The following is a 19054-nucleotide window of genomic DNA, read 5'->3' as shown; positions in this document are numbered from 1 at the left end:
TAGTGTCCAAAAGTTAGGTGGGGTCACTGGGCTACGGGGTAACCCAGGCTTAGGTAGGGTGCTCTTTCAGGGTCCGGTTTAGACTCGATGGGCCGAATGGCCTCCTTCTGCACTGTAAATTCTATGATTCTATTATAACATCCCAAAAACAGGTAATCTGGTCATTATCACATTTCTGTGTGTGGGAGCTTGCTCTGTGCAAATTGGCTGCCACGTTTCCCACATTACAACAGTGGCTGCACTTCAAAGTCACTTCATCGGCTGTCCACAGGTTGTGAAATGTGCTATATAAATGCAATTAACTTTACTCCATGTTTCATAGGTTGTTTAAGGGGCGTCTTGACAAATACATGAATGGGATGGGAATAGAGGGATACAGACCCCGGCTGTGTAGAAGGTTTTGGGTTAGATGGGCAGCACGATCGGAGCAGGCTTAGAGGGCTGAAGGGCCTCTTCCTGTGCTGCACTTTTCTTTGTTTCTTGTTCTTAACTGTAATTACTACTTGATTACTAATTACTGCTAATTTGGATTAATTGCTAGTTGATCACCAATTTTACTATTTGATTGCTGATTATTTCTACTTGATTGCTAATTACCACCCCCTAGCTCATCTGTTTCTACTCTCTTCAGCTTTCCCCTTGTGCTGGACTGTGACTTTGACCTTTTGTCAATACGGGGAGTAAAATAACGTTGTGACAGGTACCTGATGAGCACCATATTGGGAGGGTGTGAAACATGACAGGTGCGATTCTTCCAACAGGAAACAAACTCCCCTCGCAATCGCGTTCAGCTGCGTGTTTCCCGGCACTAAAGTAACTCACGTTGAGAAAGGGGCCTGAATGGGGAACGCGCGGCTCAGGTCGCACATAGACCCGTTTTGTACAGTGGGGAGCTCCACTCGCCGCAACTCAAAATGGCATCCCGATCTCCGAGCCCCCCCCCCCCCCCCAAACAATCCCTGACCTTCCCCCAAGCCCGAACGCAATATGGGAGGGTCCCCACTCCCCCCAAGCTGGCAGTGTCACCTTGGCAGTGGCAGGCGGGCACCCAGGTGGCACTCCCAGGATGCCAGGCTGGCACTGCCAGGGTAACTAGGTGGCACTAGCAGTGCTTGGGGCACCACCCTGCCCAAAGGGCACACAGCTGGGTGCCTCTGATCCCCTTGGAGAGCCCCACAAGTGACGTTACATTTGATCCCCGCTCGTGGGGACCAGTGTTGAACGGCACTCACCTGAAGCCTCTGAGTCTAAGGAATTGAATCCCAAAGTCAGGTGCCACGGGAATCTCCACATTAGAGTGAGGCTTACTGCCCTTGCTCTATTCTGCAGATTTGCAAAAAGTGATCTCGTCCGTTGTGAGTTCGAATCCCACCAAGACAGATGGTGAAATTAGAATTCAATACAAATTTCTGGAATTAAATACCCAATGATGACCAATGATTGCCGTAAAACCCCATCTAAAACCCTTTAGGGAAGGAAATCCGCCATCCTTAGCTGGTCTGGCTTACATGTGACTCCAGATGGTTGACTCTTAAATGCGCTCTGAAATGGCACAGCAAGCCGCTCAGTTTAAGAGCATTAATAAATACTGGCCTAACTAGCGATGCCACATCTCATGAATGAATGAATGAAAAAAAATATAGTATTAACTATAATAGGAGCAGAAGTAGTAGTGCCAATTGTAGTAGTGTAAATTGTGATGTCAGTTGTATTGGCTCAGCTGGAACAGTTTCAAGTATAGTCGTGTCAACTGGGAAACTTTGGACATATAAATCATTTTCTATATTGCCGTTTGCCGCGCTGGCCCTGTGAGAGGGTAAATCCATCTGGCTGCTCTGATAAGGTTCCCGATTCTGCTCCTTATTGAGTAAATTCAATTCGGCAACATCTCCAGCCCAGGTATGAAATTAAGGCTTGTGTTTGTGTCGGGCCTTGATCTCCCTCAGGCTGTCCCAAAGTCAATGAAGTATATACGTCTGAAATGTACCTATTGTTGTTTGACGGGCTAATGTGGCAGTCAGTTATGCACAGCAAGATCCCACAAACAACAAACGAATGGGTGACTTTTTGGTGATGTTGGTTTAATGTTAGCCAGGATACTTGAGCGTGCAAACAGGTCTTTGGCCTAACATCTCATCAAGAAGATGGCGCCTCCAACGGCCTCCCTCCCCAGGCGCCCCGGCTGTCAACCTGAATTGTGTTTTCAGGTGTGTGGTGGAGCTTGAATCCTCGACCAGAGGTGATGTGAGTGCTACCAACTGAGCCACTCTCTGATGCTTCTGAACATTGGAAGAACTCAGTACGAGGCGGCACGGCGTAACAGTGGTTAGCACTGTTGCTTCACAGCTCCAGGCTCCCAGGTTCGATTCCTGGCTTGGGTCACTGCCTGCACGCTCTCCCTGTGTTTGCGTGGGTTTCCTCCGGGTGCTCCGGTTTCCTCCCACAAGCCCCGAAAGACGTGCTGTTGGGTGAATTGGACATTCTGAATTCTCCCTCTGTGTACCCGAACAGGCACCGGAATGTGCCGACTAGGGGCTTTTCCCAGTAACTTCATTGCACTGTTATGTAAGCCTACTTATGACAATAGAGATGATTATTAAATTAAATGATACCCTCAAACCGGCTATTTTGTTAGCATTGGTGAAACTCCTGCTTTTCTGCGTTCTCTTGGTTTTCCGTGCCAAACCCTGCCCCCTAGTTAAGATAGTTGGTAGCACTCTTCTCTCAGCCTTTTTCCAATACCACCCAGAGAACCACAGTAACACAAAATAGTGCAGTAGAGATGGAGACCATTTGGCCCATTGAGTGTGGGCTCCCTCTTTGAAGAGTAATGAGAAGCACTCAAACCATGCTCCCCTGCTGAGTTTGTATTGGATATAGTCTTAAGTCACTCATGCTTTTGTGTGGAGTGTGTTGTTATATATTCTTTACCTCTAATATAGGTCTGAAGAACATAAGAACTAGGAGCAGGAGTAGGCCATCTGGCCCCTCGAGCCTGCTCCACCATTCAATGAAATCATGGCTGATCTTTTGAGGACTCAGCTCCACTTTCCGGCCCAAACACCATAACCCTTAATCCCTTTATTCTTCAAAAAACTATCTATCTTTACCGTAAAAACATTTAATGAAGGAGCCTCAACTGCTTCACTGGGCAAGGAATTCCATAGATTCACAACCCTTTGGGTGAAGAAGTTCCTCCTAAACTCAGTCCTGAATCTACTTCCCCTTATTTTGAGGCTATGCCCCCTAGTTCTGCTTTCACCCGCCAGTGGAAACAACCTACCCACATCTATCCTATCTGTTCCCTTCATAATTTTATATGTTTCTATAAGATCCCCCCTCATCCTTCTAAATTCCAACGAGTACAGTCCCAGTCTACTCAACCTCTCCTCATAATCCAACCCCTTCAGCTCTGGGATTAACCTAGTGAATCTCCTCTGCACACCCTCCAGCACCAGTACATCCTTTCTCAGATAAGGAGACCAAAACTGAACACAATACTCCAGGTGTGGCCTCACTAACACCTTATACAATTGCAGCACAACCTCCCTAGTCTTAAACTCCATCCCTCTAGCAATGAAGGACAAAATTCCATTTGCCATCTTAATCACCTTTTGCACCTGTAAACCAATTGTCTGTGACTCATGCACCAGCACACCCTGGTCTCTCTGCACAGCAGCATGCTTTAATATTTTTTCATTTAAATAATAATCCCTTTTGCTGTTATTCCTACCAAAATGGATAACCTCACATTTGTCAACATTGTATTCCATCTGCCAGACCCTAGCCCATTCACTTAACCTATCCAAATCCCTCTGCAGACTTCCAGTATCCTCTGCACTTTTTGCTTTACCACTCATCTTAGTGTCATCTGCAAACTTGGACACATTGCCCTTGGTCCCCAACTCCAAATCATCTATGTAAATTGTGAACAATTCTGGGCCCAACATGGATCCCTGAGGGACACCACTAGCTACTGATTGCCAACCAGAGAAACACCCATTAATCCCCACTCTTTGCTTTCTATTAATTAACCAATCCTCTATCCATGCTACTACTTTACCCTTAATGCCACATATTGAAAATCTGATTAATATACTTTATTAAATCAAGTCAATCTAATAATAAAGTAACCCGTTCAGTGCATATGAGATAAAAGAACTAAATCTCCTTCTGGAAGTCACAAGTGTGACATCTTGTCTGGCTGAAGCTAACATAAGCAGTCTCGATTCCCAAGGACCTCCAGTGTGCTGTCTTTTATCGATTTAATGATCTGAGACAAATGTGGGCACTATATATCACCACGTTCTTTGTGTGTGCTGTTAACATGCAAGCTTATTTGGTGGTGAAATGAAATGAAATGAAAATCGCTTAATGTCACAAGTAGGCTTCAAGTGAAGTTACTGTGAAAAGCCCCTCGTTGACACATTCCGGCGCCTGTTCGGGGAGGCTGGTACGGGAATTGAACCGTGCTGCTGCCCTGCCTTGGTCTGCTTTAAAAGCCAGCGATTTAGCCCAGTGTGCACCATTTGTTGTACATGGCTTTGATGTCTTGGGCTATTTGTTACACTCTGGACATTCAACTCAGGAGTGCTCATTGTGTTTTCTTGATTCATTGTGCATGACCATTGCTACCACTGCAGACTTGTTGATATGTATCCTATGTTAACAAAGGCTGACTATGGCTATTTAACTTGGTACGCCAATGCCACCTCCACATAGCTTTTTTTAGCCGCTCATGTGGGTATTGCTGGTTAGGCCAGCACATATTGCCCATCCCTCATTGCCCTTGAGCAAAAGGTGGCAGCCCTTTCTTGAATGAACCGCCATCGTCTTCGGTGGTATACATACATCCATAGTGCTGTTAGGGAGGAAATCACAGGATTTTGACCCAGCAACGCTGATGGAAAGTTGATATATTTCCAGTCAGGATGTTGTGTGACTTGGAGAGGAACGAGATGCTGTTCCCATGTACCTGCTGCCCTTGGCCTTCTAGATGGGAGGCTGAAGAATACAAGTGAGATTAGGAAGATAAATTGCGACGGCAGTGTCAGGTTCCAGATTGGCTATCCCTTTGACTCTCCTATCCCCATAATAATCCATCAAAATGGCGTCATCCAACATGTTTTTCTGAAGTATATTTTTAAAAAATGTATATTTTATCATTTACTGATCAGCTAATTAGCTGATAAACATTCTTCATCATAGAACAGTTCTTGACTCCAGCCCCTCAAAGAACCGGCTCATCATGGCCCCAGTCATGTGCGCCCTATGCAGCACCTTCAGCTGAATTAAGCTGAGCCGTGCGCAAGAAGAGGACGAGCTCACCCTCCCCATGGCGTCCGCCCACGCCCCATCGTCGATCTATTCCCCTAGCTCCACCTCCCACTTCGCTTTCAGCTCTTCCACCGAGGCCTCCTCCTCCTCCTGCCTCACCTGATAAATCGCCGAGATCCTACCCTCACCGACCCACGTCCCCGAGAGCACCCTATCCTGCACCCCCCTAGGCAGCAGTAGTGGAAACTCCGCCACCTGCCGCTTAACAAACGCTCTAATCTGCATATACCTGAAAGCATTCCATGGGGGAGGCCCCACTTCCCCTCCAACTCCTCTAAAGTCGCAAACTTCCCATCGAGGAAAAGGTCCCCCATCCGCCTGATGCCTGCCCTATGCCAACTTAAAAACCCACCATCCATTCTCCCTGGTGCAAACCGGTGATTGCACCGTATCGGGGCCCACACTGAGGACTTCACGTCCCCCCTATGCCGCCTCCACTGCCCCCATATTTTGAGGGAAGCCACCACTACCGGACACATAGAGTACCTTGCCGGGGGGAGTGGAAGCGGGGCCGTCACCAATGCCTCCAAACTCGTACCCACACAGGACGCCACCTCCAACCTCTTCCATGCGGCACTTCCGAGTGAAACACCTGCCCCACCCAGCCTCTTCTCAGCCTCACCTGATCCGCCACCTTAAGGTGCGTCTCCTGGAGCATAGCCACTTCAGCCCCTTCAGGTGCGCCAAGACCCGGGACCGCTTCACCGGTCCAATCAGCCCCCTCACGTTCCATGTGACCAGCTGAATCTGGGGGGATCTTCCCCCTCCCTCTGTGCGGTCAGCCAGAGCTCTACCTCGGCTCACCACGTGCCCGCAGAACCCCCCAGGCGCGTTCCTCACGGTGGCAGACCAACCCCCCAACCTCTCTCTTCACCAGCCGTTCCCCTCCGGCCCCTGTAGCAGCAACCCGGTACCCCCCCCCCCCCCCCCCCCCCCCCCCCCCACCCCCCCCCCCCCAGCTAGGGCCCCCCATAGCTGCTTAACCCCTTTTATTGTACTACCGTAAGTCAGCCGACTCCTGCTACCCCGGCTGCTCCCACCATCCCGGCGACCCCCCCCCGATGTAACACAACCACCATTCCCCCTCCCAGTGCCGGCCCCGCCCACTGCTCCTCCAGCGCAGGAAGGAAACCCGCGCTTCCATCCCAAACCCCGCCCCCCCCGACCCAACATGCGGGAAAAAGACGGGCACATGACCCAGTGGGACCGCGAACAGCTCCCCAACCCTCCACCAGTGAAAAAACGAAAAAGCACCCAAATAAATAAATAACAGTCCAAAAAAGCAAAAAAGCAGAACAGCAAAAAAGCAACATCAAACACAGCCAATAAAAACGAAAGGTTACCAAGGAGGACCGAGCCTCCGGACTATGTACATCATTCCCCAGTCCCCCAGTCCTCAGTTCAAGTTCAACTTCTCTGCCTGGACAAAGGCCCAGGCCTCCTCCGGAGAATCAAAGTAGAGCTGGCGGTCCTTGTAAGTGACCCAGAGGTGAGCCGGCTGTAGCAGGCCAAACTTCACCCCCTTCCTGTGAAGCACTCCCTTCGCCCGATTGAAACCAGCCCTTCTCTTCTCCACCTCCGCGCTCCAGTCCTGATAGATCCTGATCTCTGCATTCTCCCACTTGCTGCTCCTTTCCTTCTTCGCCCATCTCAGCACACACTCACGGTCAACGAAGCGGTGAAAGCGGGCCAGCACCGCCCTAGGCGGCTCGTTCGGCCTGGGCTTCCTCAACAGCACTCGATGGGCACCCTCCAGCTCCAAGGGTCCTTGGAACGACCCTGCGCCCATTAACGAGTTCAGCATCACAGCCACGTAGGCCCCCAAATCCGAACCTTCCAGCCCCTCCGGGAGGCCCAGAATTCGCAGGTTCTTCCGACGGGAGCGGTTCTCCATCTCCTCCATCCTTGCCAGCCATTTCTTGTGAAGCGCCTCGTGCGACTCCACCTTCACTGCCAGGCCCAGGAGTTCGTCCTCGCTCTCCGAGGCCTTTTGCCGTAGCTCTCGGATCTCCGCACCCTGAGCCGTCTGAGTTGCCATGAGCTTGTCCAACGAGGCCTTAAACGGTTCCTGGATCTCGGCCTTCAGCTCTCTGAAGCAGCGATGGAGCAGCTCCTGCTGCTCCTGCACCCACTGCTGCCACACTGCCGGTTCCCCGCCCGCCGCCATCTTGTTTCTCCTGCCTCGCACCTTTCTCTGCTCCAAAGCGATTTTTTGACCGCTCCACTCCTGGTCCAGTCCATCCACCGGCAGATAAGCGTTGTGGATATGTTCCCACACCAGGAAAAGTCCAACCAGCACCGCTGCGGGCCCTTAAAAGAGCCCAAAAGACCAAAAATAGCGGGAGCTACCGAACGTGCGGCTTAGCTCCGCATCACCGCAACCGGAAGTCGACCAATAAATAACTTGGCCAAAGAGGTAGCCGTGAAGGAGAATCTTGAAAGAGCAAAGAGAGATAGAGAGGTGGCGAGGTTTAGGAAGGTTAATTCTCAAGCTCTGGTGCATTCATCAAAGATGGAGCGATTAAAATCGGGGATACACAAGAGGCCAGAATTGGAGGAGCACTGTGATACCGGGAACTGTGAAACTGGGCAATAACATGCACCAATTGATGAATATTGAACAAACATGAGCAGCCGTTTTGCATTGATCAGAAACACACTTAACCGGATCCTCCAGGCCTAAGAATCTGAAGGAGCTGAATGTGCCAGAGCCGGAGAAATGGGGGAAAAGAAGGGTGTACAGCAAAATGAGACTTTGTTTTATTTAGTGTAAGGTGAAATCTTATTGTTTATGGTACGTGCCGTTATTTTCTCGGCCCTTATTTTTATGTATAATTACAAGGTGGCTCCCATTTCTGTGAAGTCACATGCAGTCCACTTACTGTTGCAAATGTTGCAGGCTTGCTGAAATTAAATTAAGTTGGGTTTACTGTTGCTGTTTATCAACTTGTCCAGAAACTTTCCATCTTGACACGGAAAAATATTGATGTGGATAGTGTGTTATCATGTCCACGAAAGACATTACCTCTGAAGTGCCCTCACTATTGCTTTACAGTATAGGCAAACTTAGCAGCAGCCAGTTGTGCAAGGCAAGATTCCATGTGCAGCTAATGAATAAGTGACTATGAGAATGTGAAACTCCCTACCACAGGGAGTGCTTGAGGTGAGTAATATTTAAGGTAAAGCTAGATGATGTACCATCAATTGAACACGAGACGAGTTGCTGTACAAAAGTTAGGCTTTAATCAGCTAGATGTTAGCCCTGCGGTCGACGACAGTAATGGATGACCGCCGGGAGTACTGGGTATTTATACCCCGCCCTGGAGGCGGGGTTAACTCAGCCTCTCGACCAATCGGGGAGCCGTCACATGACTGGTCTCAACCAATCGGTCGAGAGGCACATTACCGACTAGGGCCAATGGTAAGCCGGTGTTCTGCACCAATGGCAGGCAGCTATGTTAATCATACCACCGCACTAGACAAGCATCTGAGGGAGAAGGGAATAGAGAGTTACTATGGTAGGAAAGATGGAAGGAGACTCAAGTGGTATTATCTCTTTGCCCAAGTCAGAGCTTGTGATGTTTGGTTGGGTTGCTCTTCCATGAACATCACTGTGAGATCTCTTACATCCAATTGAACAGGTAACAGTGTTAATGTCCCATTCAAAAGATGTCACCAAAAGGCATTGGAGCAGAATGAGGCCATGAGGCCCATTGAGTCTGCTCCGCCATTCAATCAAGGCTGATAGTTTTCTCATCCGCATTCTTCTGCCTTCTCCCCATAACCCCTGATCTCCTTACTAATCAAGAACCTCTCTATCTCTGTCTTAAAGACACTCAGTGATTTGGCCTCCACAGCCTTCTGCGGTAAAGATTTCCACAGATTCATCACCCTTTGGCTGAAGAAATTGCTCCTCATCTCAGTTTAAAAAAAATAAATTTAGAATACCCAATTTTTTTTTTCCAATTAAGGGGCAATTTATTGTGACCAATCCACCTACCCTGCACATCTTTGGGTTGTGGGGGCGAGACCCACGCAAACACAGGGCGAATGTGTATACTCCACACTGACAGTGACCCAGGGGCCGGGATCGAACCTGGGACTCGGCGCCGTGAGGCAGCAGTGCTAACCACTGCACCACCATGCCACCCCCTCATCTCAGTTTTAAAGTTTTGTCCCTTCAGTCTGAGATTGTGCTCTCTGGTCCTAATTTTTCCTACTAGTGGAACCATCCTCTCCATGTCCAGTCTTTCTAGGCCTCTCAGTATCCTGCAAATTTCAATAAGATACCCTCATTCTTCTAGACTCCAACAAGTACAGACCCAGAGTCCTCAACCGCTCCTCATATGACAAGCTCTCCATTCCAAGGATCATTCTTGTGAAGCTCCTCTAGACCCTTTCCAAGGCCAGCACATCCTTCCTTAAATAGGTGCCCACAACTGCTCATAATACTCCAAATGGGGTCTGACCAGAGCCTTAGAAGTACATCCCTGCTCTTGTATTCTAGCCCTCTTGACATGAATGCTAACAGTGCATTTGCCTTCCCAGCTGCCAACTGAACCTGCACGTTAACCTGAAGAGAATCCTGAGGACTACTAAGTCCCTTTGTGCTTCTGATTTCCGAAGCCTTTTCTCATTTCTGAAATAGTCTGTGCCTCCATTCTTCCTCCAAAGTGCATCGCCTCTCACTTTTCCACATAGTATTCCATCTGCCACTTGTTTGCCTACTCTCCTGGCCTGTCCAAGTCCTTCTGCAGCCCCCCTGCTACCTCAATAATGTCTGTCCCTCTGCATATCTTTGTATCATGCATGTCACACCTCACAGCACTCTTTCAATACTGAAAAGAAGTGAGTATGTGCTCAAATCTCTGGGGTAATACATAGTCTCAAACCTTCTGAGGCTGAATTTTTCCCGGGTAGGTCCTGGGCCCAATGTCAGTTACAATCCGAATCGGGAACCCGGAAGTGGCCATGGCATGATGTCAGGCGCGATCCCTTGTCTTGTCCAGTGAGGGATGTCAGCCATGTTCTAGGGTTGGCAAGTCTGTTCAGTGTGGCCGTCGCCCAGGTGCCATCAGCTGGAGCATCACTGATGCCATGGAGGTGCCTAAAGTAGGATGGCAAAGACCGCCATGGCAACAAAATGCTACATTAAATGAGACATTCATCTCTATTACATTGCAATAGCATGCCTTCTGGATGAAGATTTGTCAGCATAGTGAGTTAACATCAATAACTGAATAAAAGGCCTAATATGATTTTCAGCTCAGATTCCCCGCTGTGACGCCACTTCCGCTCAACCTCTGGGCTCCAGGCACAACAGGGAAACCAAGTGCCATTGGCTAAATTGCAATCTGTTTCCACAACAGGTGATAATTGCCAGATTAAGTGCCATAATTGGCTGCACACCACCGAGGGTCATTTAGCTTCACTGCTGGGAGCATATCTGCGGGGAAAATAGCACAGAGCTGAGAATATGTTGCTGAACAGGCCCTCTTCAAGTTAATTGTAGGGTAGACTCATCAATGCAGTGTGAGGAACAGATTAGCGATGGTCCCATTGAATGGTGGAACTGGCTTGAGGGACTAAGTGATTTACTCGTATTCCACTAGGGGCTTGAATCAGTCAGCATTACAAACTGGGGAGGATTCTGTGGGCAGCAGAGGCATCTCCAATCAGAGAGACATGTAGATTGAACTCAGTCGTTCCTCAGACCTCATTGTAATAATACTGACAGGCTCAGCCTGCCCATGTGCCCCACAAGTAGGTCCAGGCAGAGTGCCAATCCAGAGCAGCCCTTTTAAGGACTGATGGTTAAGTTGTTCAAGATGTTGCCAACCTATAGTGCGCGTGCGGCACGTGGTCAGGAGATCCCAGGAGAAACATTCCCCCGGAGATTCCAATGGCCGTTACGCCTCGCGAGGTCTCATGTGGTTAAGTGAGTTTAAAAGCTCCCTTAGCTACGCTGTGCTGTTTCGAACGGCCACCCAGCATCTTCCGCCCTCGCCAAGGAGACCCCGGCCGGCCACCGTTCAGCACTGGTCCCACAAAGAACAAAGAACAAAGAAAAGTACAGCACAGGAACAGGCCCTTCGGCCCCCCAAGCCTGTGCCGACCGTGCTGCCCGTCTAAACTAAAATCTTCCACACTTCCGGGGTCCATATGCCAACGGATTCTCCGTCCGGTCACGGCAGCGGGATTCTCCGTCCGGTGGAAGCAGACGGAATGGCACTTGGTGGGGTCTCCCAGGTGATCGGAGCTTCCCCCAGTGGTCGGACTGAGGGCTTGGTGGCACCCTAGCACTATTGGTGCCACCGGAGCACCTTGGCACTGCCAACCTGGCACCCTGATAGTACCACCTGGCACCCTGATAGTACCACCTGGCACCCTGACAGTACCACCTGGCACCCTGGCGGTGCCCACTGCCAGGGTGCCAGGCTGACATTTTGCCCACTCCAGGGATCGGGCCAGTGGATGCCCTGCCTGTGTGAGGTGGGGTGCGGGTGGGCACAAGGACCCTCTTTTTAAGTAAGTTGGGGCATTCGGGGGGGGGGGGGGCATGTTAGGGGGTTGAGAGTAAGAATTATGCTAAGTGTAGCCTGGGGGCGTGGGTAGGGGGGGAGGGAAGGGCATTCCCCGCCACGGCCCAAAATAACAACAGAGTGCCGTTAGGTAGCAGGGTTGGTCCCGGCACTTGAGTTTTTTTGGTTAGATCGCACCTGTAATTTTCCTGAAGTTTTCATGTCAGAAATCCTCTCACCTCCAACCCCCTCACCCAGAAATAACAATCGAAACTTGCACCTCACAAGCTCCATCGTGGGCAAAAAGATGACACCATTTGAGCCTTCTCCCATCTTTCCTTCTCTAAACTTAGTATCGTAATTCCCTATTGAATTTTATGGTGATTGTCTTATCCTGCACTGACGGCCTGCAGTTCTGCTTTTCCCCACAAGCCAAAACATTCTTTCTGGATCCACTGTATCGAAGCATCTCATCATTTTAAAGTTGGCCGGCATTCTCCGTTGCGAGTCCGCCCCGCTACCTCTGCCAGCGGTGCAGAGAATTTGGCGCTCAGCCAAATCTCCCATTCACATCTGTGGGACCGGAGGATCCCACCGCCGTGACCGGACGGAAAATCCCGGTGCTATGGCCGGACGGAGAATCCCGTTGCCGTGACCGGACGGAGAATCCCGCTGCCGTAACCGGACGGAGAATCCCACCGGCGTGACCGGACGGAGAATCCCGCTGCCCTGACCGGACGGAGAATCCCGCAGCCGTGACCGGACGGAGAATCCCGCTGCCGTGACCGGACGGAGAATCCCGCTGCCGTGACCGGACGGAGAATCCCGCTGCCGTGTCCGGACGGAGAATCCCGCTGCCCTAACCGGACGGAGAATCCCGCTGCCGTGACTGGACGGAGAATCCCGCTGCCGTGACCGGACGGAGAATCCCGCAGCCGTGACCGGACGGAGAATCCCACCGGCCTGACCGGATGGAGAATCCCGCTGCCGTGACCGGACGGAGAATCCCGCTGCTGTGTCCGGACGGAGAATCCCGCTGCCGTGACCGGACGGAGAATCCCGCTGCCGTGACCGGACGGAGAATCCCGGTGCCCTGACCGGACGGAGAATCCCGCTGCCCTGACCGGACGGACAATCCCATTGCCCTGACCGGACGGAGAATCCCGCTGCCGTGACCGGACGGAGAATCCCGCTGCCGTGACCGGACAGAGAATCCCACTGCCGTGACCGGACGGAGAATCCCAGTGCCGTGACCGGACGGAGAATCCCACCGGCCTGACCGGACAGAGAATCCCGCTGCTGTGACCGGACGGAGAATCCCGCTGCCGTGACCGGACGGAGAATCCCGCTGTCCTGACCGGACGGAGAATCCCGCTGCCGTGACCGGACGGAGAATCCCGCTGCCGTGGCCGGACGGAGAATCCCGCTGCCCTGACCGGATGGAGAATCCCGCTGCCGTGGCCGGACGGAGAATCCCGCTGCCCTGACCGGACGGAGAATCCCGCTGCCCTGACCAGACGGAGAATCCCGCTGCCCTGACCGGACGGAGAATCCCGCTGCCGTGACCGGACGGAGAATCCCGCTGCCCTGACCGGACGGAGAATCCCGCTGCCCTGACCGGACGGAGAATCCCGCTGCCGTGACCGGACAAGAATCCCGGTGCTGTGTCCGGACGGAGAACCCCGCTGTCCTAACCGGACGGAGAATCCCGCTGCCCTGACCGGACGGAGAATCCCGCTGCCGTGACCGGACGGAGAATCCCGCTGCTGTGTCCGGACGGAGAATCCCGCTGCCGTGACCGGACGGAGAATCCCGCTGCCGTGACCGGACGGAGAACCCCGCTGTCCTAACCGGACGGAGAATCCCCCTGCCCTGACCGGACGGAGAACGCCACCGGCCTGACTGGACGGAGAATCCCGGTGCCTTGTCCGGATGGAGAATCCCGCTGCCGTGACCGGACGGAGAATCCCGCTGCCGTGACCGGACGGAGAATCCCGCTGCCGTGACCGGACGGAGAATCCCGCTGCCGTGACCGGACGGAGAATCCCGCTGCCGTGACCGGACGGAGAATCCCGCTGCCTTGTCCGGATGGAGAATCCCGCTGCCGTAACCGGACGGAGAATCCCGCTGCCCTGTCCGGACAGAGAATCCCGCTGCCGTGACCGGACGGAGAATCCCGCTGCCCTGTCCGGACAGAGAATCCCGCTGCCGTGACCGGACGGAGAATCCCACCAGCCTGACCGGACGGAGAATCCCGCTGCCGTGGCCGGACGGAGAATCCCGCTGCCCTGACCGGACGGAGAATCCCGCTGCCGTGACCGGACGGAGAATCCCACTGCCGTGACCGGACGGAGAATCCCGCTGCCGTGACCGGACGGAGAATCCCGCTGCCCTGACCGGACGGAGAATCCCGCTGCCGTGACCGGACGGAGAATCCCGCTGCCGTGACCGGACGGAGAATCCCGCTGCCCTGACCGGACGGAGAATCCCGCTGCCGTGACCGGACGGAGAATCCCGGTGCCATGACGGGACGGAGAATCCTGCCGGCATGACCGGATGGAGAATCCCGGTGCTGTGTCCGGACGGAGAATCCCGCTGCCGTGACCGGACGGAGAATCCCGCTGCCGTGACCGGACGGAGAATCCCGCTGCCGTGACCGGACGGAGAATCCCGCTGCCCTGACCGGACGGAGAATCCCGCTGCCGTGACCGGACGGAGAATCCCGCTGCCGTGTCCGGACGGAGAATCCCGCTGCCGTGACCGGACGGAGAATCCCGCTGCCGTGACCGGACGGAGAATCCTGCCGGTATGACCGGACGGAGAATCCCGCTGCCCTGACCGGACGGAGAATCCCGCTGCCGTGACCGGACGGAGAATCCCGCTGCCCTGACCGGACGGAGAATCCCGCTGCCCTGACCGGACGGAGAATCCCGCTGCCGTGACCGGATGGAGAATCCCACCGGCCTGACCGGACGGAGAATCCCGCTGCCGTGACCGGACGGAGAATCCCGCTGCCCTAACCGGACGGAGAATCCCGCTGCCCTGACCGGACGGAGAATCCCGCTGCCGTGACCGGACAAGAATCCCGGTGCTGTGTCCGGACGGAGAACCCCGCTGTCCTAACCGGACGGAGAATCCCGCTGCCCTGACCGGACGGAGAATCCCGCTGCCCTGACCGGACGGACAATCCCGCTGCCGTGACCGGACGGAGAATCCCGCTGCCGTGACCGGACAGAGAATCCCGCTGCCCTGACCGGACGGAGAATCCCGGTGCCCTGACCGGACGGAGAATCCCGCTGCCGTGACCGGACGGAGAATCCCACCGGCCTGACCGGACGGAGAATCCCGCTGCCCTGACCGGACGGAGAATCCCGCTGCCCTGACCGGACGGACAATCCCGCTGCCGTGACCGGACGGAGAATCCCGGTGCCCTGACCGGACGGAGAATCCCTCTGCTGTGACCGGGTGGAGAATCCTGCCCATCCTCTGATAGGCCCCTCAGCCTCTGTTTTTCAAGAGCATAAAGACCCAGTCCATTCATCATTTCCTGATGTATACGGTCCATCATTCCGGGTATCATCCTTGTAACTATCAATTTTTAAAAAAAAATAAGGGTTGTCAATGATCAGAACAGATTCTTAACATGATTTAAGTTGAGACAGGCACACACTATAACCACAAGCTTTGACAACTACCGTCTCTCTTCAAGTCATGAAGTCGAGTTTGATGGGCATGACTGTGCCAATGGAACGCTGGACAGTTCCCAAAAACATCATCATCTTCCAACTCCCCCTTCTTATTGTTTGATGCCGAAAGGCATATGTTGAGGTCAGTATTTAATTGCAAACTCAAATCAAGAGTGAAAAGTGCTGACTCTGAACAGAGAACATGTGTGAGATCTGACCATGACATTGCCTAAAGTTAGGGGCTTGCACAGTTTGAGCGCTGCCTTTCAATTCGTGTTTCTACTGATGTTCCGCTTTGTACTGGCAGAAGTGATGATGCCAAAGGTGTCATAGAATCATAGAATTTACAGTGCAGAAGGAGGCCACATGGCCCATCGGGTCTACATGAGCCCCTTAAAGAGCACCCTACCTAATCGCACACCTCCACCCTATCCCCGTAACCCAGCAACCCCACCTAACCTTTGGACACTAAGGGGCAATTTAGCATGACCAATCCACCTTATCCACACACCTTTGGACTGTGGGAGGAAACCAGAGCATCCGGAGGAAACCCACGCAGACACGGGGAGAACGTGCAGACTCTGCACAGACAGTCACCCAAGCCGGGAATCGAAACCCGCGTCCCTGGCGCCGTGAAGCATCAGTGCTAACCACTGTGCTACCCTGCCAGACTGCTTGGGACTTGGGTGTCATTCAAAGTGAGATTTTAACTCATTCAAAACCCATCCACTGCCCAGAGATGGACATAAAAGGGAGCTACTGCTGGGCATGTTGGAGGGGACAGGTCATGGTGTGACGGACGTTTCAGGCATCTGTTGAACCAGAATCGATAACCTTATTTCCTATTGTTCAGCATTTTTCAGTTTCCTGGTGTGTATATGTTATTTGAGACGTGTTTGGCATAATTGAAGTGCCACATTGCTAATGATGGGGAGGACAAAGCTACCTCCAATACCTGGAAGGCTGTTATTTTTGTCTTAGCCTATTCGGAGAAACGCTACTGGAATGACGTTGAAAGAGGAGATGGAAGGAGTTTGACCCCTACGCTAAAATATTATTGAACATGGGGAAAAAAAACCAAACCTAATGTTACATTCTCCTTTTTTTTTTGGTATTGCAGATTTCTCAAAATCTGGGGCAGCTGTACAGTGAAATGATCTTTATCAATGGCTTTGTGCACTGTGACCCACATCCAGGCAATGTGCTGGTCAGGAAGTCCACACAAACCCATAAGGCTGAAATCGTGTTGCTGGATCATGGATTATATCAGGTGGGCTCCGATTCAGGTTTGATGTGTTTCTAAGTATGCTCGAGCTAAGGCTGTGGACTCTAGTCCTACTTGAAAATGTGTGTGCGTAATCCAGGTTATTCCACATCCTGGGCCGGATTCACCATCGGCCCAAATCGAGAAGCGCGATTGGGTGGAGAATAGCCCCTGACACCAGAATCGCGGTAGGCGCCGGTTTGATGCCAAATTGGGATCCTCTGGCACCCAAAAATGGCGTAAATGCGTTGCCCGCTGCGCGGCGTTTAAGCACTGTTGGCATATCATTAGCGAGCCTGACCCTCTATTCTCCGGGGCCTCCGCAATTCACCGCCGCCGATTGGCCGAGTTCCAGTGCCGCCGCAGTCGGCTGGGAGCCGTGCTGCTGGCCGGCCGGGGGGGGCGGGGGGGGGGGGATGGCCAGGAGGTAGCCGGGAGGCAGTATTTGGCAGATCAGGTCCGCACACGGCTGGCGTCACGTTTTACGGCGTGACCGCTGCAGGTCGTCACCACGCGAATGCGCGGCCACGGACTCAGCCATTCTCCAGCCGTTTTTTGTCGTGGGAGCCGGGGGTTTCGCTCAGCGCAGCTGCTAGCCCCTCACCGGTCGCAGGATAGTGAGAGTTCGGTGCAGATTATTCCGTCGTAAAACGCCGCAGTTCCCATACCGACGTCGGCACTTCACCTGCAAATCGGTGAATCCAGCCCCCTGAATTTCGATCGCCTCACCGTTGGTGGCTGTGCCTTCGGTTATCTGGGCCCGAAGCTCTGAAATTCACTCCATAAACCTTGCCATCTCTTTACCTCATTTTACTCCTTTAGGATACTCATTAAAACCCCTCTCTTTCATCAAGGCTTTTGTTTAGATCTCCTAGAGTGGTCCAGTGTTCATGCCATTATAGGTAGGGGTGACCATCTCAGTCCTTGTGAATATGAAATCCTGCCTTCACACTGCGCGATCTCTCCATTGTGTTGTGTGGCACTACCACCAGGCTGAGTGGAATGGATTCAAAGCAGATCTAGCAACTCAAGATTGGGTATCCATGAGGATCTGTGGTCCATCAGCAGCAACAGAATTGGACTCAACCACATTCTGTAACTGCTTGGCCCACTCTACCAATATCATCAGGAGCACAGGCCAGGGGCAGCACTAAGCATACCTATCAATGCTCAGCTGGAGAACACAGGTAATGTGAAGCCATTCACTTGCATGCCGAATAGCAGAAGCAACACATGTTCGGCAGAGCTAAGTGAGCCCACAACCAATGTATCAGATCTGAACTCTGCAGCCCTTCCACGACCAGTCGTGATTGGCAGACAACTAAACAGCCAACGGGAGGAGGAGGTTCCACAAACATCACCATCCTCAGTGATGTGAGAACTCAGCAAATCAGTGTGAAAGAAATGGCTGAAGCATTTGCAACCACCTTCACCAAGTAGTACCGAGTGGATGATCCATCCCGGCCTCCTGCTGACATCCCCAGCATCACAGATGCCAGTCTTTAGCCAATTTGATTCACTCCCTGTGAAATCAAGAAATGGCTGAATGATAATGCAAATGGGCCTGACAACATCTCAACAATAGATTGACGTTCCAGAACTTGCTGTGCTATCAGCCAAGCTGGTCCAGTATTGCTACTATACTGGCATCTAGGGGCTGGTTTAGCTCACTGAGCTAAATCGCTGGCTTTTAAAGCAGACCAAGCAGGCCAGCAGCACGGTTCGATTCCCGTACCAGCCTCCCCGGACAGTCGCCGGAATGTGGCGACTAGGGGCTTTTCACAATAACTTCATTGAAGCCTACTCGTGACAATAAGCGATTTTCATTTCATTTCATTTTTTCATGTGACAATGTGGAACATTCCCCATAATGTCCTCTCCACATAAAGCAGGACAAATGCTTTACAGCGGCAGCGGCCCAGGTTCGATCCCGGCTTGGGTCTCTGCCTGTGTGGAGCCCGCACGGTCTCCCCGTGTCTGCGTGGGTTTCCTCCGGGTGCTCCGGTTTCCTCCCACAAGTCCCGAAAGACGTGCTGTTAGGTGAATTGGACATTCTGAATTCTCCCTCTGTGTACCTGAACAGGCGCTGGAATGTGGTGACTAGGGGATTTTCACAGTAACGTCATTGCAGTGTTAATGTAAGCCTACTTGTGACAATAAAGATTATTATTATTAAATCTAAATGAGCTGCCTCTCAATCATCAGCAAATTTATGGAAGGTGTCATTGACCGTGCTATCCAGCATC

The 19054-nt window shown here is 52.4% G+C and overlaps 1 protein-coding gene across 1 annotated transcript in view; it reads left to right on the top strand.

The window, feature by feature from the left end:
* The window catches only part of adck1 (aarF domain containing kinase 1), a 566758-nt gene that overhangs the window by 377718 nt on the left and 169986 nt on the right, over window positions 1-19054 (top strand). Inside the window, 1 exon segment of the mRNA XM_038773763.1 lies at window positions 16665-16814. Coding sequence (XP_038629691.1) covers window positions 16665-16814 — 150 coding nt within the window.

The sequence above is a fragment of the Scyliorhinus canicula genome, chromosome 2, assembly GCF_902713615.1.
Source record: "Scyliorhinus canicula chromosome 2, sScyCan1.1, whole genome shotgun sequence".
Classification (NCBI taxonomy): Eukaryota; Metazoa; Chordata; class Chondrichthyes; order Carcharhiniformes; family Scyliorhinidae; genus Scyliorhinus; species Scyliorhinus canicula.
Note: the sequence above shows the minus strand (reverse complement) of the source record. Positions and strands in the feature narration are given on the sequence as shown.